At 38.9% G+C, this 24,618-nt stretch overlaps 5 protein-coding genes across 7 annotated transcripts; 2 read left to right on the top strand and 3 right to left on the bottom strand.

Annotated features, from left to right (window-relative positions):
- Window positions 1-211: 211 nt before the first annotated feature.
- LOC111603100 (protein yippee-like CG15309) lies at window positions 212-6,418 on the bottom strand. 2 transcript variants are annotated; one of them, XM_023320560.2, is made up of 2 exons: window positions 6,178-6,418; window positions 212-1,674 (listed from the first exon to the last, which is right to left on the bottom strand). In XM_023320560.2, the coding sequence occupies exon 2, from the start codon at window positions 1,490-1,492 to the stop codon at window positions 1,148-1,150; it is 345 nt and encodes a 114-aa protein (XP_023176328.1). In that variant the 5' UTR covers window positions 1,493-1,674; window positions 6,178-6,418; the 3' UTR covers window positions 212-1,147. The 2 variants fall into 2 exon arrangements, with proteins under 2 accessions (XP_023176328.1, XP_023176327.1); XM_023320559.2 differs by lacking the exon at window positions 6,178-6,418 and adding an exon at window positions 2,074-2,521.
- Window positions 6,419-9,190: 2,772 nt separating this feature from the next.
- Window positions 9,191-12,701, top strand: LOC111603166 (kelch domain-containing protein 3). Of its 2 annotated transcripts, none has more exons than XM_023320645.2 (3): window positions 9,191-9,317; window positions 9,386-9,471; window positions 10,941-12,701. In XM_023320645.2, the coding sequence occupies exon 3, from the start codon at window positions 10,953-10,955 to the stop codon at window positions 12,228-12,230; it is 1,278 nt and encodes a 425-aa protein (XP_023176413.2). In that variant the 5' UTR covers window positions 9,191-9,317; window positions 9,386-9,471; window positions 10,941-10,952; the 3' UTR covers window positions 12,231-12,701. The 2 variants fall into 2 exon arrangements, with proteins under 2 accessions (XP_023176413.2, XP_023176412.2); XM_023320644.2 differs by having other exon boundaries at window positions 10,938-12,701.
- Window positions 12,702-12,784: 83 nt separating this feature from the next.
- LOC111603167 (INO80 complex subunit C) lies at window positions 12,785-13,528 on the bottom strand. The gene is made up of 2 exons (XM_023320646.2): window positions 13,319-13,528; window positions 12,785-13,255 (listed from the first exon to the last, which is right to left on the bottom strand). The coding sequence occupies exons 1-2, from the start codon at window positions 13,455-13,457 to the stop codon at window positions 13,056-13,058; spliced, it is 339 nt and encodes a 112-aa protein (XP_023176414.1). The 5' UTR covers window positions 13,458-13,528; the 3' UTR covers window positions 12,785-13,055.
- A 265-nt stretch (window positions 13,529-13,793) lies between these two features.
- Window positions 13,794-16,900, top strand: LOC111603188 (mannosyl-oligosaccharide glucosidase GCS1). Its single transcript, XM_023320671.2, has 2 exons — window positions 13,794-15,573; window positions 15,634-16,900. Exons 1-2 carry the CDS (start codon window positions 13,902-13,904, stop codon window positions 16,533-16,535), a joined length of 2,574 nt encoding a protein of 857 aa, XP_023176439.1. The 5' UTR covers window positions 13,794-13,901; the 3' UTR covers window positions 16,536-16,900.
- Window positions 16,901-18,402: 1,502 nt separating this feature from the next.
- On the bottom strand, window positions 18,403-24,541 carry LOC111603124 (transmembrane protein 68). The gene is made up of 4 exons (XM_023320597.2): window positions 23,789-24,541; window positions 22,775-22,913; window positions 18,843-19,509; window positions 18,403-18,778 (listed from the first exon to the last, which is right to left on the bottom strand). Exons 1-4 carry the CDS (start codon window positions 23,832-23,834, stop codon window positions 18,635-18,637), a joined length of 996 nt encoding a protein of 331 aa, XP_023176365.2. The 5' UTR covers window positions 23,835-24,541; the 3' UTR covers window positions 18,403-18,634.
- Between the last annotated feature and the right edge of the window lie 77 nt (window positions 24,542-24,618).

Genomic DNA, 24,618 nt, shown 5'->3' with positions numbered 1-24,618 from the left:
ATATGCATTTATATTACATATATATTATATTTATATATATATATTTATGTATATTTACATATATATATATATATATATATATATTATATTTAATTTTTTCTTTATTGGCATTCACAATTTGCTGATTTTTTTTAAATTTTTTGCTTCCTTTTTTCATTCCTTTTGCATTTCTTTGCGCTTTAATTTTTTGCATTTTTTATATAAATAGTTTATGCAGATTCGCAAGCTAAATAATGTTTTTTGTTTTAAATATTCCTTTTAAATAACTACTACATTGAAAAAGTGTAAGTATATATGTATATAAGTGTGTCTCTCTGTACGTTTGTGTGTGTAGGTGGATTTTAATGTCGTATGCCGTTATGCATTAAATTTGTTGCTCTTTCCTATTGAGTGATGTCGTTTTGTTGCAATTTTTTGAATTTGTTGCTAAAGCATTTTTCCTCATATTTTCTCGTTTATTGGCAGTGCAAGTTTTTTGTATTCCTTTTTTGTGGTGGTCAGCAACAAAAACTTGTGCACAAAACTCAAACAGTAAAACAAATGAAGAAAGACAAAAACAAAAAAAATTGTTTTCTAAACACTTTGTACTTATTGAATATTGAAAAACAAATTGAGAAGCAACAAAACTGGCAACAAAACGTAATACGAATGATAGTTGTAGGCACTGGCCGACAGATGGCGCCAGTTCAATTTGCTGCTACTGTTGCGTCCAGCGCAGAGATCTCTTCGAAGCTCCTAAACTGGAACTTTATTTCTGTCAATGTGGATGGGTATGTGTGTGTGAGTGTGAGTGAGTGCATGTGTATGGGTGTGTATGTCTGTTTGCTTGTTCTATAAGATACGACGAGTTATGTACTATATAATAGTATATATATATTATGGTACCCTAACACTCATCAGCTCGCTCGACTGATCGCCGGCGCTCGCTTTCCATCTCTCTCCCTTTCGCTCGCTCCCCCTCTCTCTTTCTTTTCTCGCTTGCTCTCGCAAATGTAGTCGCTTGCTCCAACTTTGGCTCCAAGCCATTTTCTGCCATCTGCCATCAACTTATCGTTGCTGTCGTTGCTATTGCCGCATTATAAACGTTACCCAAGCCGCCCGGACTACCAGCCCACCAAATGCCTTACGCGCGTCCGCTTCGCTCCGTTCAATCCCAGCCATTTTCCTTGATCATGTGCGCCAATTCAATAATGAACTTGCCCTCCTTGTACTTCTGGCTGGACTCGTAGGCGTGCTCATATTTCCAGCCGAGCGGCGTCTTGCAGCACTCACAGTAAATATCAGCGACCGCATGCAGGCCAGTGAGCAGGACACGCTCCTCCGTTTGCCCGCAGGCCACATTCACCACCGAATTGAACAGATATGCCGGTCCCTGGCTACCCTGAAACGACTTTGAGATGAGCTCGTCGTGTGATGCCAGATGTGCACGGCAATGAACACATGAGTAGGTCCGATTTGTGGACGGTAAGTAGGCCTGAAATGTTTTCACCATTGTTGCTCTTTCGATTACAGTTGGCTTTAGCTGTTAAACTGTTGCTGTTGCTGTTGCTGTTGCAGTTGCTGTTATGTCTGCTGCTACTTTATCTGTTGGGCGTGTGGTTTGGCTTGGCTTTTAGTTGGTTGAGCGTTGAAACAAGTCCTGATCGACGACTGATCTGGCTGTATATAGACCCGCTGTAAAATATAAATAACATTAATTTCAAGAGTTTATATAAAGGTACAGTATAAAAGTTGGAGAGTGAGGAAGCTTCGTTCTTTGGAGACACGCTTAAATCATGTTTGACTAGGCCTGTTCCTTGCAGAAAGGATTTCAGACAGATTCTTAAAACACTACAAAATTAAATTCATAAAGTATAAAACTGTACTCTCATTAATCTCTGAGCCGGTTAATTCAGTAAAGTCCTTAACTGAGCTCAAAGCTAGTCAGGATAAAGCTTAACTTCCATGAATGCCTGATTCCAGGTATTTCAGACGTGTTCTGTGCAAGCTTAACTTTCATTAATCCGCAGGAATTTCTGACTTGTTAACTTTGCGTTTTTCGTGTTGCTCTCAATTATTTCATGTTCAGCTCACCTGCTGGGACCGGATTAAGCCGAGTCTTTTCCTGCTGCTGTTGGGCGTTAACTGCTCACGTTGCTTGCAGCAAACGGCGCCGCGACACAGGCAGAGGCAGTGGCAGAGTCAGAGACAGAGACAGAAGCAGAGGCAGAGTCAGAGACAGAAGCAGAGGCAGTGGCGATGGCGGTGGCAGCAACTGTTGCTGCTGTCATTGAACGATTATGTCCAGCGCTTGTCACTGTCTTGGGTCATACATAGAGCAAGCAGCAATACAATCGATTTGGCTTTCCTCAGTGTCTGCTATCCGATCGCTGTGACTGTGACTTAAACTGTGACTGCAAAGGTTCTTGTTCCGCGTGCGTTCCTCCTTAGCGTCTGTATGTTTACTCATATGTATGTGTGCAAGTACAGACAACAATATATATATATATATATATGTGTGTGTGTTGGTGTATCAGATATTCTGCCAAAGACAAAAGACAAAGGCGAATGAATATTAATGTATAGTTTCGTTGTTTTTTTTTTTTGTATACCCTGTAAACAGTCAGAATACAGTATATCAGCGAATCTCATCTGCAGGACAAGTGGCGTTAAAAATAGGAATGACAGAAGAAGAAAACTTTACCAATTGTCAAGAAATATATATATATCTATGTATTCTCAATAAACACTCGTATAAGATTATTTATGTCAGGCAAATACTTGTAACAGTTTAGAGGGTAACTGCTAGTCGAGCACACATCACAAAATGTACTTTTCCTTGTTTGCATATAGACGAGCCATATATATAAAACTAGCAAAGTCTAAAATGAGAGAGAGATAGAGAAAGAGAGGGACAGACAGTCAGATAAAGAGAGAGAGAAAGAGATAGTGAGAGGGAAAAATCACATTAAGGTCGGTGCATTTCCATTATTGATTTCCATTTGCAAGTCTCTGGCCAGCGCCATATTTCAGCCAAACTACAAATGTGGCCTAATAGCCTGGCCAAACACACATATGCACATGGTCCTAAAGAGTTGGGGTTACGAGGCGACTGCAGTGAGTGGGGGATATGGCTACCAGTCGATAATTATGATGAACTGCAGTCGATTTTGCCAACAGCGTCTTTTGGCTAATAAGTGATTTATGCACAGCAAGCCAAGAGACATCAGAATCTGCTGCCACAGTTAACAGCTGTTTTCGCCAAATGACACCCAAATGATTCATGCCTTCGCCTAACCCCCACTGAACACGTCCGCAGCGAAAGCTCTATTCGCATTCGCCCCCTGGGTTAACTTTTGTCACTGAATAGTTGATTCAGTTAATGTGATCGATATGTACAGTAAGGTCAAGATAGACCTTACCAAGAACTGAATTTTTTAAATATTTTCAGTTGCTCATCAAATATAAATATAAAAAAAAAATAAAAATAAAAATAAATGTTTTTTTTTCCAATTATTTTGACTTTTTTATAAAATAAACTTTTGTATTTAAAAATGTTTAATATATTTTTATGATTACCATTGTAATTTTTATATATAAATATTAACTTTTTTTATTCTATATAATCCAGAATTTAAAAAAAAAAACATTAAAAAATAAAAATAATTATATACAATACATTAAAAAAATTTATAAAAAAAATTAAATAAAAAAAAAAATACAACAAGAACTTTACATCCGGTTACTTTCCTATATATAATAGAATATTATATTCATATATAATTCTTGAAAATTGTAAAGTATTTAGAAAAAACTATATTCCAAAAACCTCATCCAGTAGTATAGTTTGTTATACCACCAGATGGAAACGTTTAAAAAATCGTTTATATTAAAAATAATCCTTATAAAATTCTAATTAAATAATATATACAGGCGAACTATTGTAAATTACGTTTTCTTTACAACAAAAAAGCTTTAAATAATTTTATTATTTTTCTCAATTTTGCTGGTACTTCTCCTCATATCTATAGACGTATATCAATCAAGAACTTCTATACTATCTATACTAAAGCTGCAAAGCAGATGAAGTCTGTACTATTTAACAGTATATCACTTTTAGAGCTCAGTCAAATAAAATTCATTATAATGAGTACATGAAATAAATTAAAATATTTATTTATATATATATATATATATATATATATATATATATATATATATATATATATATACATAAATATACATATTGTTTTTATTGCTGAACATTTGAACATTTGCATTAAATAAAACTGTGTATCTATTATAATGAACACAGCTGTGGTGATAGGGATATTAGCTGATTAATTATATATAAACTTTATAAGGTATTCGTGCCATGAAATGATTTAATAATTTGTATCAAATACTATATATTTAATGTATGTATATACACCTCGTGAGGTTTATTTTTGAGATATGTAATATATACTTTCAATGCATGTCTGTAAAGTAACGGGCTTTTTTGTAATTTTATTCATTACATTCCACTCTGAACAAAAAGTGGGCATCATTTCATTTTCCATCGGAAAACGACCAACTTATTTGGGTTATATATTGTGTAGTGCAGCACTACTATTTTTTAACACAACTGTATATACATATAAATCCCTTTTTCACTGCACAAATGTCTAAGCATTACAAGGGACATTGTTCATACGAATGTCTGTTGATCTAAACTAGTTAAGCAATGCTCATGGGTCAAGTTTTGTACAACGTTTACATTTGCGCAAACGCCTCCCACGCTGTATAGCTGTTGGGAGTTACGAACTAAGAACTTGGGAATTACAAGTGGGTACATACGTACATACACATATGTAGTAAATACATACACATGTATATGCATACATATATTGTATGTATATACGTTCTATTTTCCATAATTAGCACCCTTGTTGCTTCTTATGTGTTGTTGCCAAGCCCTCGACAACAACAACAACCACGTCGTCTTCATCGTTGGGGTTTCTGTTCAATCTCCAATGCAAATTGGCTGCTGACGCGAATGTCGACGACTAAGACAAAGGAAACAGGAGTGAACGGGCAACGTGAGTATGAGCGCGAGCGAGAGAGGGAGAAAGATGGAGCGAGAGTGCGCGGCGTGAACAAAGAAGCAACGGCGGCAAGCTGCAGGAGGAGGGGAACAGGGAAATGCACTTGGCCGGGGTTTCTGGCTGGCGCAATGCATTGGACCAGACAACAAAGCGTTGCCCGCTTTACAAATGAAGCAGAGAGCGAGAGAGAGAGGGAATGGGCCAAGGCGGCGTTTGAATAAGTCAGCTTTTCAATATTAATTAGCAAGCGAAATTAACGAAACGGTGACAACTTTTGGCGCCTAAAACTTTAATTGAAAGCATCATTTTTTGTTGCTTTCCAAAACAAAACGAAATTAAATACAGCCGAACACAACTTAATACGCACGCAGCACTCACACACATACACAATCAAGCAGAAACACGCAAAAAAAAAAAACAATAAGCAGCCGAAATTTTGCGAGTTCAGTGAACCAAACTGTGAACCAGTGTGAATGAGAAAAGGAAGCTGAGAGTTCTTTGGCACCAACTCGCTTACGTTCTGATTTCTATTAATTTTTGGATTTTTTTTATATATATATATATTTTTTTTGTCTTTGGCCTTTTGCTGTTTGCTTTGCCACTTCACTTTTATTTTGCAATCAAAAACCAAAGCGCGCTATGCGAAATGTAACGAACGACTGACGGGCAGCGCCGCTGCTGCGTTTCACTGTTGGCGACTGTCGGCAGCAGCGACGATGGCAGCGGCAGCAGCAGCAGCAACAGCAGCGGCGCAACGCAACAACAAACAAAGAAGTAAAGAAAAGGCAACAAAGCGGCATACAGGTGGCAGTGACGAGTGCAGCGCAAAGTAACGCAACAAGCAGCGCCTCAATTGCAAAATGGACAAATAAGAACAACAATACATATCCATAATATACATATACCACATACATATACAAACGTGTGCATACGCATATTAAATGCAATAAAAAAGAAGCTAAATCAAGCTAAATCTGAGAACACAGTCAACTACTTTGTGCAATTACTTAGTTCACAATAATAACAACGCATGTCTCGCTATGTGGATGTGTGTGCGTGTGTGAATGCGCAAGGTGAATGCAAAAGTCTATATGCACTGCGCACCAATTACCGTTAGAAATGTTAACCCAATATTCTTGTTATTGCTGTGCCTGATATTCTTGTTGTTGCTGCTGTTGTTGTCGTTCGGTGCCTAAGTGTGGGCACATAAAACCGGAGAGCCATGACACAGCTACAGCCGCGTACGAATTGCCACCATCGAGCATGCGTGCCACACTCACCGTCATAAAAGTAAGTACATATGCCAAAAACAGTGCTTACTAAACATATTTGAATGAAGCAACGGAATTTAATACAAGTAAATAATTCAAAATAATAAATAAATCAAAAAAATATTTGAAATTAAATACATTTTTTTACAATTTTTTTTCGTTTCTTATTGAAGTAAAGATCAGGCACATAGTTATAAGTATACTCTGAATTATTCTATCTTTTTTAATTTAATTTTCTTTAGTAATGTGAAATATGAGAGTTTTCAGAAAAGAATCAGCCACTTTGAGCTCATTTTACGTAAGAAATATATCATATCATATAACAATATAATTTGCTAGTATCATATAAATAAACCTATATACAGCTGTAACATACATATATACGATGAAATCTATCTTTAAGTATCGCCAAATTTGTAGTAAATACATCTAAATATATATAGAAGTGCTGAATAAATGCAATAGCCTTTGACAGATACAATAATTATGCGCTTTACTGTAAATTTATACAATATGTTGAGTAACGGTAAGAACATCGGTGTCAGTCGGCATATTGTTTATATATGTATTTGTTTCGCTGTGTGTTAAGCTGTTGCCGGTTTCTGTGTGACGACGAGGTGACTGGCTAGTACTGCCCAGCTAGCATTACCTCGTTCAATCCCCATCTCCCACTACCGCCGATGTTGCAAGTGTCTGGCGATCACCAGTTTTGTGCAGCTGATTCAGAAACGAATTCAGCATGTTCTTATTCAATTAACAATACGCATTTACAGTTGTATGTGGACAAAAAAACACAATTTTTAACACTCGCCCTCAATCATGGTATTCATTTCTTATCGCTGTTGTTGTAATTCAACCGCTGCGATTTTATTTTTCTTCTTCTATTTTTTTCGCGCGCCTTTAACGTCAATAGAACTTTTGCGTCGTGTTTTTATACCGCGCACCCAGTGAAAAGTGAACAGGTAGCTTTGACCCCACATAAATATACATATATTTATAATTAATCAGGCTGAGCTTCATCGACCTATCAGTCAATGTAATCGCCGATTAGTCCTAATATTATTCGACCTATTTTTTTATATATAAATATTTTTAAATACATTATATTCTCATCATTTTCGCAAGTACAGGGTATCGATTAGCTAAATCACTCTTTTTTTACAAACTCAAAGGGGAAAATCCAACGGGGCAACAACACAACAAAAATGCCCCACGCATCACGCACACACAGGCGCACAACACAACACAGAGCAGCTGACGTTGTTGTTGTAATGATTTCGTGGTGTCTTTCTTTTTAGCTGAGGTCAATATCGTCAGTGGCAACGGTACAAATAGAATTATGAATAACTGTTTATGAGCTGTGTACGAAAAAAAGAAGCAAATAAATAAATAAAGACGCAGAAAAATGCGCACGGCTTTTGGGTAAAAGAGACAACATTAAGCACTATCGCAAAATGCAAAAACAGAAAACATCCAACAGCTGATGAAACAAAAATAATAATCTTATCAGACCGCAAAAGAAAATAACAACACAAAATTTATTGCGTTGCGACGCCAGCGACGCAGTCGGTAAAAATGCCAGCAAGCGAGCCAGTGTGAGAGCAAGCGAGTGCTAAAGCAAAGAGAGAGTGAGATAGAGAGAAAGCGTAAACAAAAATACAGCGCAGAAACAGCTGTGTGTCTGTGGTGGCGTTACCGACGCTACGACATACACATGCGCAATACACAGCTGCTCTCTGTGTCTGTGTGTGAGTTCGCATGGTTCAATATTCAAACATAACAAACAAAACCACACGACAACGAAGTGGTCCTTGGCTTCCTAAGAACAGCTGAGACTAGAAAAAACAGCGGAGCCAGCGAAAAGGCCGTGAAAGAGAGATCAGATGAATGAACTTTCATAACGAAGCTCTCACTTGCACTTGCTAATGTTTATCGCACTTCGGAGTTTCTAAAAGACGCAATTTGTTTAGCAGCAGCAGCCTCCCTCTCCCCACACACACAAATACACATGCAGTCATTATCTACATATACACTTATAGGTTCCTGTGTGTATGTAAGGAGACATAAGTATACAATAAATGCTGATGGCAAAACAAAATTCTTGTTTGGGTTTTATTTTTTTGCAAACGCAGCAAACTGCGTTGCAGTGGCAACATTCGTGTTTTGTTGTTGTTTTTACTGCAGTGGCTATGTGTGTGTGTGACTCTCTGTATCTTTCTCTCTACGGGAAGGAGAAGAGAGCAAAACAAAGCTAATGTATGTGAATACATAATAATTTGGTCTTTACCTAAATACATACGAATGCATACATACATATGTAGATTGTTGGTGATACATGTATGCATGTAACTACATATGTAAATGGAGAATATGAACAGGGAAACATTTTCGGGCGATTATAATAAACGGCAACAAATGGCAAATTTTTGGGCACGCAAAAACGTATGACAACTTACGGTTCTGTTGCAGTTGCAGTTTTCTTGTGTGTTTGTTGTTTTGTGCGATACACAGACACGCACACACCCACACACACAAGCACGCCAAACAGTCAAGCACAACACACACACACGCACGCACACAAACAAAACGGAGCAGCAACGACCCACTGAGTAAATGACACTTTATTGTGGTTCTTTACACCGTTTGCATAATACTAATGCAACACTTTTGCATTATTAAAATTTCTATGAATTTATTGAACCGAATACAATATTTGTTTGCGTTCGCTCATTTTGCTTGCTTTTCTGCTGTGGGGGCGCTGGTGTGTTTGTGATTGTGTGGGGAATTTATAACAGACCTCTATTATTTCCAATACTCTGGTCACACTCCACACATGTACACCGTTCAACATAAATATCGATACTATCGATAAGCAGCAACAAAATTACCCAAAAAGAAGTTGCTACTACTGCTGCACAAAAAGAAAAGCACACACAATTCTCATATTGCATATAGCACGCGCCTAACCAAAGTCTCTGGCGTAAGTAATGAAAAAAACGGCATATTATTTGCCATGGAATAATCAAAAATTGTTACCATTTTGTTTAGTGTGTGTATGTGTGTTTGCAAAGCAAACAATAATTTCAAAACAGTTGACAGGCGGCTCTGGCCCAGTGCAATAGTCGTTGTGTGAGGTAAGCATTAATAAGTGTGCAAATCCCAAGGCCCCTTAACCAGATAATAAATGTTTATGTACATAGAAATAGGCATACATATATTAATATGCGTTGCATATAAAAGTTATTGGCAAATGCAGAAAAGGACCGCAACGCAGCTGTGACTCTCGTAAACAGCACGAAATCGTTTGTGCAATTTCAACAAATCATTTTCATTCCCATTTCAATTTGTTATTGAAATGCAATCAAGACAAAGGAGATTGTAGCTAATAGCTTGAAGCAGCTTGACTTATTGTTGTAAATGAATCACACACGAATCGTATTTATCTATTTGTTAAATTACAACTCAGGGACCCTGAAATTGTCAATGCAGCCAAAACAAACTGATTTAAGGCTAAAAACTAACTCGAGCCAAAACGAAAAAAGCTAGATTTATAGCGGCCAGATTATAGCTGCGATAACTAGATAAATATTATAAATTTACAATTTCTGCAAATAATTTTATTTGTTTTAAAACAAGGTCGTCAGTCAGCTAATAGTTAATCACATCAGATCGATAGAAAAAAGAAACCCATTATTAATGCAGCCAAAACAAACTGATTTGATGCTAAAAACTAACTCAAGGCAAAACTAAAAATAGCTAGATTTATAGCCGGCCAGATTATGGCTGAGATAACTCGCTAAAATTGGTAAACTTACAATTTCTGCAAATAATTTTATTTGCCAGAACAAACTGATTTAAAGCTAACAAACGAACACAACAAAAGAGAAGCCAACTCCAGATTTAGATAGCGAGCAAAAATTGGTTGATCTTTGGATTTTCAAGTAGCTTGGCTTAATGTTATAAACTTATAACGCTTTCCGCTTCATTGATGGCCAATTAACAAGTAGATAATTTCAATGTAAAATTTATATATGTATTTTTTGAAGGCAATTTTAACTCTCTGATTGCCTGACGCTTCAGTATCTTCAAAAATATATTTCTTTCATAACATCAAAGTCAACGCCAATTGAAATTGGGTTCAAAATGTTTCACATATGTATGTATATATGTATATATATGAATAGGATTTCATAGAGCAACATGATTTATTTGAAGCATCAGCTTATAAGTTTACCCAATGCTTTAGCTTGAATTCGAATCAAGTTTTCTAATATTAAATCTCATGGTATGAAAACCAGTTTTTCTGGTACACTTAAGACTCTGTAATATCTTAAGTGGAGCTAATAATACGATTCCTACTTTTGAAAATTCCTTGCTTTTTCACTGCGCTGACCGTGACTTAGGTCTGTGATAATTATAGTTTCGATTATCATGTCAAAGTCTGATTCTCACATACAAAATGTCCTCAAATCGTAGCTATATAATCTAAAGTATAGATATAGATATAGATACACATTTTCCAGGCCATAAAGGCATTCTCTAACCATTCAATTGCTTTATATAAACTTTCGATCTCATCATTAATATCTGATCTCTTTAGCAGTAAGCTGGAAGCATGCTGTGGACGGTGCATCTGGATGGTGGACCACAGCGGGTCAATCATGCAGCCGTTGGCGTTGGCGAGTTCATCTATAGCTTTGGCGGCTATTGCACAGGCGACGATTACCGATTCAATGAGCCCATCGATGTGCATGTGCTGAACGTGCACTCGATGCGCTGGACTCTGGTGCCGCAGCAGTGCGACAACGATGGCGATCCTTTGAAGTATCCGCTGGTGCCGTTCCAGCGTTATGGCCACACTGTGGTCGCCTACAAGGAGCGCATCTACATTTGGGGCGGCCGCAACGACGAGCATCTGTGCAATGTACTCTACTGCTTCGATCCGAAGACGGCGCGCTGGACACGTCCAGCGGTCAGTGGCTGCTTGCCGGGCGCGCGCGATGGCCATTCGGCGTGTGTCATCGGCAATTGCATGTATATCTTTGGCGGATTTGTGGACGAGATAAACGAGTTCAGCAGCGATGTGCATGCGCTCAATCTGGAGACGATGGAATGGCGTTATGTGCAAACGTTCGGTGTGCCGCCGACGTATCGAGATTTTCATGCAGCCGTTGCGTACGAGGAGGAGCGCATGTATATCTTTGGCGGGCGCGGCGACAAGCATAGTCCGTATCATAGCCAGGAGGAGACCTATTGCCACGAAATTGTCTATTTGGACATGAAGACGAAGGTGTGGCATCGCCCCTTCACCGCTGGCAAGGTGCCAGTGGGTCGACGCAGCCACAGCATGTTTGTCCATAACAAACTGATCTTTGTCTTTGGCGGCTATAACGGTCTGTTGGACCAGCACTTTAACGATCTGTACACATTTGATCCGCGCACCAAATTGTGGAATTTGGTGCGTGCCAATGGCCAGGCGCCAACAGCACGACGACGTCAGTGCGCCATTGTGATGGGCACACGCATGTTCCTCTTTGGCGGCACCAGTCCACGCTGTTCCCTGCCACCGGCGCAGACATCTATGTCGCGTGCCAACGACTCAACGCAACCAACGCCGCCGCCGGCACCGCAACAGCAACAACAGCAGCCAGCAGCTGCAGCAGCGGCAGCAGCAGCAGCAGCGGCGGCCGCCGCAGCAGCAGCAACTACCACACTAATTGACTACAGCGATCTGCATGTGCTGGACTTCGAGCCCACACTCAAGACGCTGGCCACAATGGTGGTGCTGAAGTATCAATTGGACATCTCGGGCTTGCCGCGCAGCTTTCGAGCGGATCTGAATATGCTGACGCAGCCGAACAGTATTACACGGCCGATCAACCAGGCTGGCTAGCATTTATTGTTCTTGTTGCAACTGTTGCTACATCTAAATCAACATAAGCGCATAGTTAATATATATACAATTTGGATGATGCAGCCAGGTGCGAGTCGTCTCTGCCACAATCAATGAGAGAATCGCGAGAATATAGCTTAACTTAAACACACGCTTCTTAACACAACGCTTGCTGGAAGGCGGATTGCACTAGTCCCAGTAGAAGTCGAGCAATCCATCCGATCTCTTCCGAAAGTGCTCGAAATATCAAAATGACACCATATAAAAACACACACACACAGACTCATACGCACACACAGACTCATACGCACACACATACACATACACATACACATACACAGACACATACACAATAAAACCAATAAAGTTTCAGAAACTTGCTTGGACAAACAATTACATAATTAGCTCTAGTTTGTAAAGTGTTTATATATAATTATCTTAAATAAAAATCGCATATTATTATTAAAAGAAAGAAAGAAAATATTTATTTGATATCCCAACTATCATCTGAATTAGCGCATGAAATCGCCCAGAAACTATGCAATTAAATATGAATTAATATCTCTCTCTCTACCTTAACCTTCTGAACTCAAATATTAAACATTCGCTTTATCTCTCTCTTTCTCCCTAAGCAAATTAATTTCAATTTCCTTCGCCCTCTCAACACATAATTTCCTCTTAATGACTATTCGCATTTACAAAATATAATATTAAATAAATTGATCTTCACTATAGCTTAACTTTCCTATTGTTTTTCTATTTTTCTCCTATCGTTTAGGTAAAACTAGCTTTTTTTATTTAGCTTTAAGGCTGGCATCACTACTGCTAGCCGACGGCGCTTGTGAAGCCTCGCAATGTCAAGTAGCCATTGATGATGTCTGAGGGCAATTGTTGCATTGAGCCGTATTCCTCTGCATTGGCAAAGCGCAGTTTGGAGTGTGGATCGACGTACGGTGCTGGCAGGCCGCTAATATCTGAGTATTTCTTGGCTGGTAATAGTGAGGGCGGTGCATTCAGCGTGAAGTCTGCGAAGTGAAGCATAAAGCATTATAAAACAGACCGTCAACGTTTGGCCTTTTTCGACTTACATGTCGGCTGATCGGGCGGCAGCTTTTGATTACGTTCAATGTTGTGAATCTGTCGCAGTGGCCGGTAGACGCAGTTTTTGGGAAACACAAATGGACGCTTAAACGACCGTTTGATCTTCTGCACCGAGGTTGTTTCCATTATTTTGCCCAAAAAATAATAAAATGTTGTTTGGCCTGTGGTATCGATGCTGGAACAAGCGATGTATCGATAAGCTGTTGACATTAAACATCGCGGTCAACATGGGATATTTTAACAGGTTCACCGTGTTCCCTATTCATATAGTTCATGAATGTGTTGAAGCGAGTTAAAGCTGATGATCCATTTAATTTTTGATATACATTAATTTATTTAAAACTTAATTTTAATTAAATAAGTACACCTTATATATTTAATTCATCAGCTTGTATCTGTCAGCATGCCCTGCACACCACCAAAAACACTCTAATGAACTAGTTTGGAACCAGAACGAAACATCGCATTTCTAACTGCCAGTCTCTCCGATTATATGCTTTTGTATACGTGTGTGAACAAAAACCATCTGTAATTTTGCATCTTGTTAGATTTACGTTAACGTTAGTAAGGATGGCGCGCAATGCAGGCGGCAACAACAACAGTACACCCAAGTCGAGTGCAACGGGTAATCAAGCAACAGCCGGTGCAGCGGCCGCCGCTGCTGCTGCGGCCGCCGCAGCTAGCGCCAAGCACAAGCGAAGCACCAGCAGCAACAGAAATTACAATTTCAATTTGTCATCAAAACTGATGCTCGATAAGTGGAAGACGCTGGTTGGCTGCGTTTCATTAGCCATAGCCAGCTACTTTGGCTATTTGGGGTACTTGGAGACGCGCGTGAATACGCCGTTCGACAATCACAAGATGGTCTTGGACAGCGGCTTGGACGATCCGGAGCGCTATTGGGGCTCATATCGGCCACAGACGTACTTTGGCATGAAGACACGCGACCCGCACTCGCTGGTCATGGGACTCATGTGGTACACGCCCAGCAATTTGGGACCTGACGGTCACGGCATCAGGCACTGGTGCGAACTGAGCGATAATCTGGATGGTTATGGTTGGACGCATCACGACGGCCGCAGCTTCGGTGTACAGGAGATACAGGATCTGCCCTTTGAGATAAAGACGTCGTTCGTCAAATATCCCGGCGAGAAGCAGTACGGCGGCGACTGGACGGCACGCATCTCGGTGCGTAATACGACGCGCGCCTGGGACCGCAGCATATCGCTGATCTGGTATGTGGCGCTGGATGAGCGCACAAATGGCCACATCAAGTACGTGTCCGACGAGAAGAGTCCCGAGCCGGGCGTCTATGGCGAGAGCCAAGGCTTGGGCGAATTCCAAGTGCGTTTCCATGCGGTCAAGGGACGCATTCAGCACAAATCTTATCTGAGCACTGTGGCGCCCAGCCTGAGCAAGCTCAAGGAGACAATATTCTCGCATTTTCGCGCCTTTGCCAGCAAGCGGGGCAATCGGTTTATCGGCTTGCCCGGCGAGATTGTCTCCCAGAATGGCGTGCCCTCAACTAATCCAGAGCCGAATCTGATAGCTATACAGATTACGGCAGAGGTGGACTTTACGCTTGACATTACGTATCAGTCGACATCGGGCTTTGCGCTCGGCGAATCCATACCCAAGCCGCCGACAGGACGCGCCTACACGGACTCGCTGCAGGCGAAGATTGGCGCCTTTGACAAACGTTTCGAGGACACCTTTCAGCTGGCCGCCAAGGGCTATGCACCCGATATGATACGCTTTGCCCGCAATGCGTTTAGCAATATGATTGGCGGCATTGGCTACTTCTATGGCGCCAGCCGTGTCCAATCCGTGCACACTCAGAATCCGGTGCCGTATTGGAAGGCGCCGCTGTATACGGCAGTGCCGTCGCGCAGCTTCTTTCCACGCGGCTTCCTTTGGGACGAGGGCTTCCATGGCCTGTTAATTAGCGCCTGGGATATCGACATTGAGCTGGACATTATATGCCATTGGTTTGATCTGCTCAACGTGGAGGGCTGGATACCCAGAGAACAAATTCTTGGCGTCGAAGCACTTGCCAAAGTGCCCGAAGAGTTTGTGACGCAGCGCAACAGCAATGCCAATCCGCCAACGTTCTTCCTAACTCTACACAAGCTCCTCACGCAGCACAAGCAACAGTTGTCGCAAAAGGGACGTTTCGCCACCCTGGAGCGACTCTATCCGCGTCTCCAGGCATGGTTCAACTGGTACAACACCACGCAGCGCGGTAAGTCTCTCTCTGTCTCAACCCTGTATTCGCTATCTCACTCACGTCTTTGTTTTGCAGGCGAAGTACTGGGCAGCTATTTGTGGCAAGGACGCAATTCAAGCACCGTGCGTGAGCTCAATCCCAAGAGCTTATCCTCTGGTCTGGACGATTATCCGCGCGCCTCGCATCCCACCTTGCGCGAACGTCATGTCGACTTGCGCTGCTGGATCGGCTTGGCAGCCAGCGTGATGGCCGAGCTATCCACATTGCTGGGCAAGAACGATGTCAAGTACTACGAGACGCTCTCCTATCTGACGGACAACGAACGGCTCAATCGCCTGCACTTGGATCCATATAGCGAACACTATGCCGACTGGGGCTTACACACCGATTCGGTGACATTGAAACATCCGCCGCCGCTGACGCCACAGCGAACGGCTGGGCAACGCGGCGGCGGCGTTCCACAGCCGCAACAGGAGAAGCGGCGCTATGTATCAAAGCAGCCGGAGTACAAGTTCGTCGATAATATGTTCGGCTATGTGAGTCTGTTTCCCATGCTGCTGGAGCAGCTGGATCATGATTCGCCCTATTTGGGTAAGATGTTAAGGGACATGCGTGATCCAGAACTGCTTTGGACTAGCTATGGTCTGCGATCATTGGCCAAGAACTCGCCCATGTACATGAAGAGGAATACGGAGCACGATCCGCCATATTGGCGCGGTCCCATCTGGATCAATATCAATTATTTGGCCGTAAAGGCGTTGCGGCACTATGGCCAGGCCGACGGACCCTATGCAGAGCTGGCGCGCAAAATCTACGGAGAATTGCGCGAGAATCTGGTGAAGAATATCTTTAGACAGTATCAGCGCAGTGGCTACATCTGGGAGCAATATGATGATACCACCGGCGAGGGCAAGGGCTGCAAGCCATTTACCGGCTGGAGCGGGCTCGTCGTCCTGCTCATGGCCGAACAGTTCTAAAGAAGCCATCATCTATCGGTTGCTACGAGTTCCTCCTGTGATAAGCTCACGAAAACAAAAGAAGAAAAATATTTTAAAACTTATTCCGAGTGCATTGCGATGTTTGTTTTAGCTTTTAGCTAAATAGTCAACTGTTTCTTTCCAAAGATCTAAATACCTATACATATATATATATATGTATATATATATATCTATATCTACGTAGTATGTATTCTAATATCATGTTCAGTCTGTCAGCCTGGCTCAAAGGCTTCTTTGGCTGGCCGCTCTTATATTAAGCTGTACAAACTTCAAATCTGACAAATTACTTAAATTAGCGTTAATAGATGAATTTACTAAAAATAAAACCACAATCTATAAAACAATATATGTATTTAGCAGTGCTGTATACCCCATAGAAATGCAAATACAAAAATGGTTCGTGAATTAGCCTCGGCTTTGGTTCAACTCTATTCAATCTTAGCTCTAGTCAAAAAAGCGTAGTATGTTTAGATATGTGAGTGAGAGAGAGAGAGAGAGAGAGAATGCTTTCTAGCCAGATCTCACTCATGGTCAAAATATAAAGTTGAAGCTCTTCATCTTCAAAATAGTTTTGCTATTTAGGAACAAAATTTGAATCTAGGTCAATATAAATTAAGTTGTGGAAAATACTTTCGAATGTAATTAAAAAGTTAAAAAAACATGCAATGCTAATTTGTTTCATTTGATAATTAAAATGTTTAAAAATATTTTCAAGAAACTTGGATCAGAAGAGTATATGAATATAGATATATGAGAGGATATATAAGATATATGGGATATATGAGAATATTTAGATGATGTCTTGTAAAATATTTTGAATATATGAGAAGATATATGGGAAAATATATAGGATATATGACATGTATGAAAGGAAATATATGATATTTGAGTTATACGAGAAGATGTATAAGATATATAGGAAATTATTTATGATTTATATGAGGAGATATATAAAATATATGATATAGAATATATGAGTTATATGAGATCTATGAGAAAATATGTTGGATATTAATATATATCTCTTTCTGAATGCCTTCCCTCTTTTACGCACCCAACAGTGTTCTCTGTTCTACACAAAGTTAAAAGCATTTGGAGTCAGTCTGAAGCAAATAAATTGTGAATGTTGGGTCCAAGAACTCGTTGAGATATATAAGATATAGACATGCAGATTCTACGACATGTACGTGCATGCATATATATACTTATCAGACTTTCCCTTAAGCCAAATCTCTTTCCACTTTCTTAGCCTAGGTCTTCACATGGGAATAGTAAGTCAATTGCCTGTATGGCTAATACAAGAAGTAAATGGGTCTATCAGAGACCGACCACACTCTGGTTGTCAGGCTTTTATAGTTAAGAAACAGTTGAACTTGAATAGAAATATGACTTTAGCTTTCGCATAGATTTTTTTATAATTATATTCTTAGCTTATTTACAATATTCATTCTTGTTAGTGTTGCTGTCAGTGGTATCAATATATATATTGTTATATATATATATATATATATTTATATGTATCGAAAATGTTCCATTTCAAATAATAGTTTCGCTTACAGTTTGGTTTTAATTATGTAAACAACATGAATTTAAATTAGCTTACATTTAAATTGTCATTTGCTATAAGTCACGGGCACACAAACCATTCTCTTACTGGAGATATATCAAATTAGAAAGTTACAAGGATTGATCGCTATGACTACGATAAAAAAAAAAGATTATGAATTATGATTTGTTTCGACAACTTAACTTAAGGCTAGGCAAATCATTTGGATTTCTCTCGTCTTCCGCATCATATTATTTATATATTTATATATATATATATATAGATATATAGTATAGTCTATGTAGCAAAAAGTTATGTTCTATACAAGGCGAATGTTGCACCTGCGAGGAGCGCATCAGATTAAATTGTTGTTACAACTAAACGGAAGTACACGTTGAATACATTTCATAATGAAGTACATGGAACAAAGTCTTATGGCGGCGCATATTGTATCGCATTACGTTTGAATGCCCTCGAAATTTGCTTCTAGAAATTAGTCATTAACACAGTTAGTATTAGAACACTCGACGCTCTAGTCGGACTTTTTTTTACTGGGTACACAAGTGGAGTTCTTGCGATGACGCTTGAAGGCCGGCAGTCGGTCGAGCAGAGCCCAAAGTATGCTGCCAGGCAGACGTTGATGCTGATTGATGAGCTCCTCAATGGCGGTGGCCACCTGCAAAGAGCAAATGTTAAATTGATGCAATAATATGAACTCGTTCATTCAGTTTCGCACTCACCTTGATTTGCAGCTCCTGTGGCGTTAGATTCTCATCGTACTCGATGGGTTTGCCCAGGTAAGTGCGAAATTTGACTGGAAAGCCACCGTAGATGGGGTAAACAGGTATGCGCACCTTGTTGTACAGCCGCATGAAGAACGTCCGGAAGATGCCCAGCTGGCGGAAGCCCTCGCGTAGGTTTTGTGTAAAGCAGGGTATCACCGGCACTTTGGCTTCCTGCGCCACTTTGGCAAAGCCGAGACGATTGCGCCACAGCAGCTCATAGTAATGATCCCCGAACTGTGCCTCATAGACGCCACCCGGCGATATGGCCAGCAGATTGCCGTCGCGCAGTATGCTAACGCAGGACTGCACCGTGCCGGGACTGACTTGAAACGCCTCCGAAATGGTGCCCCAGCCCGGTATCTTGAACAGAAAACGATCGCCAACCGTGTAAATCAGACGCTCGCGCTGCAGCAGCATCCGCGAATTCAGATAGTACATATCGATCGGTATTGCGCCATGGTAATAGATAATCAGTGCTGGCCCCTCCTGCGGCACGTTATCCAGCCCGATCACCTCATACCCATGGTAGATGCGCGCATGTGCGTCCCAAATGGCGGCTACAATTTTGCGACCAACCCGCCAAAAGTTCCGATCCGTTTGAACAGCTCGCATTATTACCTGTCTGCAATTGGAAAGAGAGAAAGAGAGAGATGGTGTGTGAAAGAGATGGCCAATAAGTAATTTTGTTCGCAAGCATGAAACTAGAAGAGCATCAATTCTTCATGCTCAATAGAGTCTTGGGATGGTAAACTATATAAATTGTTATGGAGTGTTATGAATGAAGATAGGAATAGGCATATATATACAGCTATAGACAATAAGCTCTCGAGATGTAGACAAGCTAGATATGAGATTTATTGGTTTATAGAAAGCTAACTTCAGATATATAGAGTTATAAGCTCAACTGGGACACAACTGTGATAAGTTGTGTTGAAATATCAATAACTAAATTCAGATATAGAAAGATCTAAGACTTAACGAGATATATTTCATTAGCATAGCTTTTATAGAGCTAAAGGTAACTATCATGAAATATATAGAACCATATGGAACTAAGACAGTTTCTACATAGATATCGCTAATTGATCTAAGATATATAGAATTACAATATACCATTCTGAGATATAACTTAAGATATACGCAGATATAGACAACTAACATAGGAGATATAAAAATATAGACAACTAGCATAATTTCTTGATATATATTGAGATAAAAATAATTAAGACATAAGTTCTATATAGCTATAGACAGTTATAAGTTTTTATAGAAATATAGACAAGTAAAATATAATATATACACAAATATAGACACCTAACATACGTTCGATAGGAACATAGATATCTGACCTAACTTATATAGAGTTATATAATAACTAAAATAAGTTCTATATAGATCAAAATAACTGACCTAAGTTCTATGTAGATTAAGATTACAACTTTATTTTATTTATTTTATTATTTTTCATGATTTACTATTCAAAGAATATTCTTATAAAATGCTAAGCAATTATTTCAAAATATAATATATATATAAGCTTCTATATATATAATATATATAAAGAAGCTGCCATGAATTAGGCCTAACAAATTTTTAAGCGTATCGAAGTTGCTTTTTTTAATTGATTCCCCACAATTAAAACTTAATGTGTTTTGTTTTTAACGATCAAGTGCTAGGTCTTAAGTGTAGTACTTGCAGAGCTTATGAGTTTTAGGGATGTGCGCGTGAGTGCGTGAGTTGGGCTTATCATCAGCGTTGGACACGAGTATTAGCCGCAGGCAGAGTTAATATCAATGGAATTTTGTGTTGTTTGCTTTGCACTTCTCGACGCGCTAATTAATTGCAAAATTGATAATATTATTTAAATTTAGTTTAGTTTTTTTTTTTTTGGCAGCTGCAATAGCATCATGGCTGGCTCGGGCGTTATCAGCGCATTGGCAACGACTATCTGAATCTCAATTAATCAATGGACAAACCATTTTTTCTTTTCTGAAATATTTACGTGCGTACAGCACGATCTTCTGATCTCAAACAGCAGCGACGGCGGCGGCGGCAGCAACAGAAGCAGCGGCAGACACAGCAGCAGCTACATGGTCGCCGCACCTGTCCGTGCTGATCCCCAGCCCACCCCCAGCGAGTGTTTGGACAAAAGTTTAGCTGATATGCCGAGCAAATAAGTTTGCTTCGATGGGCGTGGCACGGCTAAGTTCTTGTTCTATGCATGACACTAGAAGCCAATCTCAATTTTTAGCTTGTTTCTACTCGAGCCATTCCGCCCAAATTCGTTTTAAGATTTTATTTTTGAAACGTTTTTTATAATAATTATGAATGTGTTGCACTTGTAGCTTGATTTGAAAACGTTGAGAAATTGTTTTAAAATTTTAAATAGTATTTTTAATAATAAAAACAGCTGCTTGATTTGGAAACTTTCAAAAGGAGTTTATGAAAAAAGGGCAATTTATAAAAAATATTGTTAATGAAAAAATTAAAGATCATCTAACCTGTTTAAGATGCTCTACAATTTTTTGTATTTTTAAATATTTTAGAAAGTAATAAGTATACATATAGATTTGTAAGACCATATCATAACGCGAGATTAGCTTTGGATTTAGAGTTAGTTAATTTATGAGGTAGCTAAGCTATATGTGAGTTTATTTTTATTTTTAAATATTTTTTTAATTTTTTATATTTTTAATCTAGGTTTATTATTATTGATTTTATTTTTACATTTTTAATTTTGATTTTATTTTTATTTATATTTTTAAGTTTGATTATGATAAAAAAATGTGAAAATTAAAGAGAAACTTTTTTATATTATTGTAACATAAAATTATAATATTGTAATAAAATAAATGTATATATATTTATATATATTTTCTTTAAATTTTTATAATTTTAAAGATGTAAAGTTAATTAACTGTATTTTCTTTAAATTTGTTAGAACGCAACTAAATTGGCGCCGCCCCTCACATTTTCATTGCCAATAGTTTTATGACATATGAAGCAGCAAATTGAGCTGATATCGTAGCTGTTTGCTATTACCTAAAGCGGCGTTATCATTAGCTCTAAGGTGGAGTAAAAAGGCAAGCTGAAGCTCAAATACCCTTTTTAGATAGTGCTAATATTTTAAGTCTATTGAAATTCTGTCAGACTCCAAACGCACAAAGGTCTTTTGGAACATTCTTGATCGGTAAACAAGATAGGGATATAGCCTTTAGCTATATATATATATAGACACAACGGTCTCCACTTGGATGCAACTTGGCAGAGCCCTTGCCATCAAGGGTATGCGAAAATACAGCAATTTGTGAGGGTTTCGCTGTGATTTTTGCGCTTATCGCACGCCCGTGACGCATGTCCGGAATATGTTTTTGCAGGCTGACTGACTTTTCTATTGGATATTTAGCTGTAATTATCTGGCGGAGTGTGCGCGAGAGTTTCAGTGAAGGGTTCAGCGAAACCCTCGCCTAATGACACTAGCAACCATTTGGTCTATCGACAGCTACGAGACTTCTGACTGGACTTCCAGTTAATTAGCATTAGAACCGGTTTGAAGTTATTTTTTTTTTTACATTGCTTAAATGGCCATTGGCGCGCTGTGGAGAGCTTTACGTAAATGAATCGCGCACAGTCAGCGTCAAGTGCCATTCTAGGGGGAATCGAGGGCCAAAGCGTTGAAGTGCACGGGTTACTCGAAAGCCAAGCAAAGCGTTCAACGATTTCGATATCAGAAACTGCAATGACAGCATTATTCCTATATATTCAATGCCTATACAGTTGATATGTAATACATATTGGTGCACATATGGGCCCAAACATACATATGTATGTATGTACCTGGCTATATACGGGCACGTCAGCCATTTCACGAGACCACCCGCCCTTACCTGTGCAGCTTGTAGATGAAAAGCACCAAAAATGATATGTAGATAAGCGCCACAAAGACGAGCGGCAGCAGGAATGTTACCATCAGCGGCGTTAGAAAGCGATATAGCCATAGCGAATAGTCCAGATCAATGTATGCGGCTGTAGATAAATATATAGAATTATTGGAGATATATCAGTAATATGTATATAACTGTCACGTGTATGTCTTAAATAAATATGAATTGGTAATTGATTTTTTGATCATGGGCTTAGCTTTAGTTTCTGAACCACTTTTAGAGATTGAATTGGATTGGATATGGGGATGGTAAGATATATTGAAAAGCACAAAATTTATATATATTTTGTATATATTGTTTTAGTTTTGAAACATTTTCTGAGCTACTAATCCAATACTATGCAAATCTATCTCTTAAGATTTGCATAATATTGGATTAGATTAAAATACGAAAGAAAATATGAAAATTTAAAACTAAATTCTTAAATTTTAACTGTCATTAAAATTTTTATATTTTCGAAAAAAAAAATGGGATGAAAAACATATAAAAATATATTTATGTATTATATTATATTTCTTAAATATTTTATGCTAAAACTTAACAGCAAAAAAACTGAAATATAATATAATATTATAATATTGGATACGATAAAATAAAATAAATATTTATTATATAAAATTTTGATTCTTCAAATTAGCCAAGAAAAAAAACATTTGCTAATCGGGTTTTTTCACGCATATTCCGCTGCTAGCAGTGGAAAGTCTGTAATTCATTTATTTAAGCAAAGAACAAAGTTTAAATTCAAAATGAACTTTCGCTTACTTTTTTTTAACTCAAAGAAACCAATTTACATAGTTAAAAAAGAAAACAAAACAGATTTAAAAATATGCAAAAAAAAATAAATAAAGAAGACAAGACAATATATATTATAATGGATGAAATATATGTATATATAACATATATATGAGAAATTTTGATAGATATATAAATGTATTTTATGAATATTTGTATACTTACACAGTATAGATTGTGGATTTTTAATGAAATTGATAAAAATGTCCATTTTTGAGGTATTTGTTTGCGGCTGTTTATGGCTGAGGTTTCATGGATAAGGCGGACTCTTGTTCTGTTTGTTCTTCTGCTTGTTGTCACTGTTCTTATTGTTGTTGCTGATGGCTTTGTTGGCCAACGCTTTTTTTTTGCAGTGGCGATTGCAAATGTTGTCCCAAATTTTCACTTACTTTCTTTATTTGTTTGCGCTTTGCTTATTTTGGAATTGAAACTGTGCGTGTGGTGGGTTCACGTTCTCACCGGCTCACGTCGTTGTGGGTTGTCTTTGCTGTTGCTGCTGCTGTTTTGGTCGTCTTTTCGACTCAGGTGTTGTTTTGATTCTTGTTGTCTGTTTTTTTTTAATGTTCGTTTTGTTACTACTGTTTGTGTTGTGCTCATTTATGCGATGGCAACTCATTACTGCTGCTCGATGGCGCTCGTTAGGGTCCGTTAAACATTTACATATATTTAATGAAATGAACTTGTTTCATTGTTATTGTGTTCTTATTACGTTGCTTTCGCTATAGCTATTGTTGTTTGCTTTGCTGCTCGTCCGTCCGCTTGCTTTATAGACAACTGAGGCCGAGCAGCGTCTGCCACATTGTGTTTGTATTGTGGGGTATCTTGCGGTTAGCTGCTCTTTAACTTAATAATATTAGCTGGTAAGCTCCAAAGTATTGCACGAGAGCTATTTGTTTTCATTGTTGTGTTGGGGTAATATCGATGACACTATCGATATTTCACTGTTCGTGAACAAACAGCTGGCAACCCTTCGCTCAGCTCAGCTGCTCACCTGA

This window comes from Drosophila hydei, unplaced genomic scaffold (assembly GCF_003285905.1).
Source record: "Drosophila hydei strain 15085-1641.00,03,60 unplaced genomic scaffold, DhydRS2 tig00000211-arrow-pilon, whole genome shotgun sequence".
Classification (NCBI taxonomy): domain Eukaryota; kingdom Metazoa; phylum Arthropoda; class Insecta; order Diptera; family Drosophilidae; genus Drosophila; species Drosophila hydei.
This window is presented reverse-complemented; position numbering and strand designations above follow the sequence as displayed.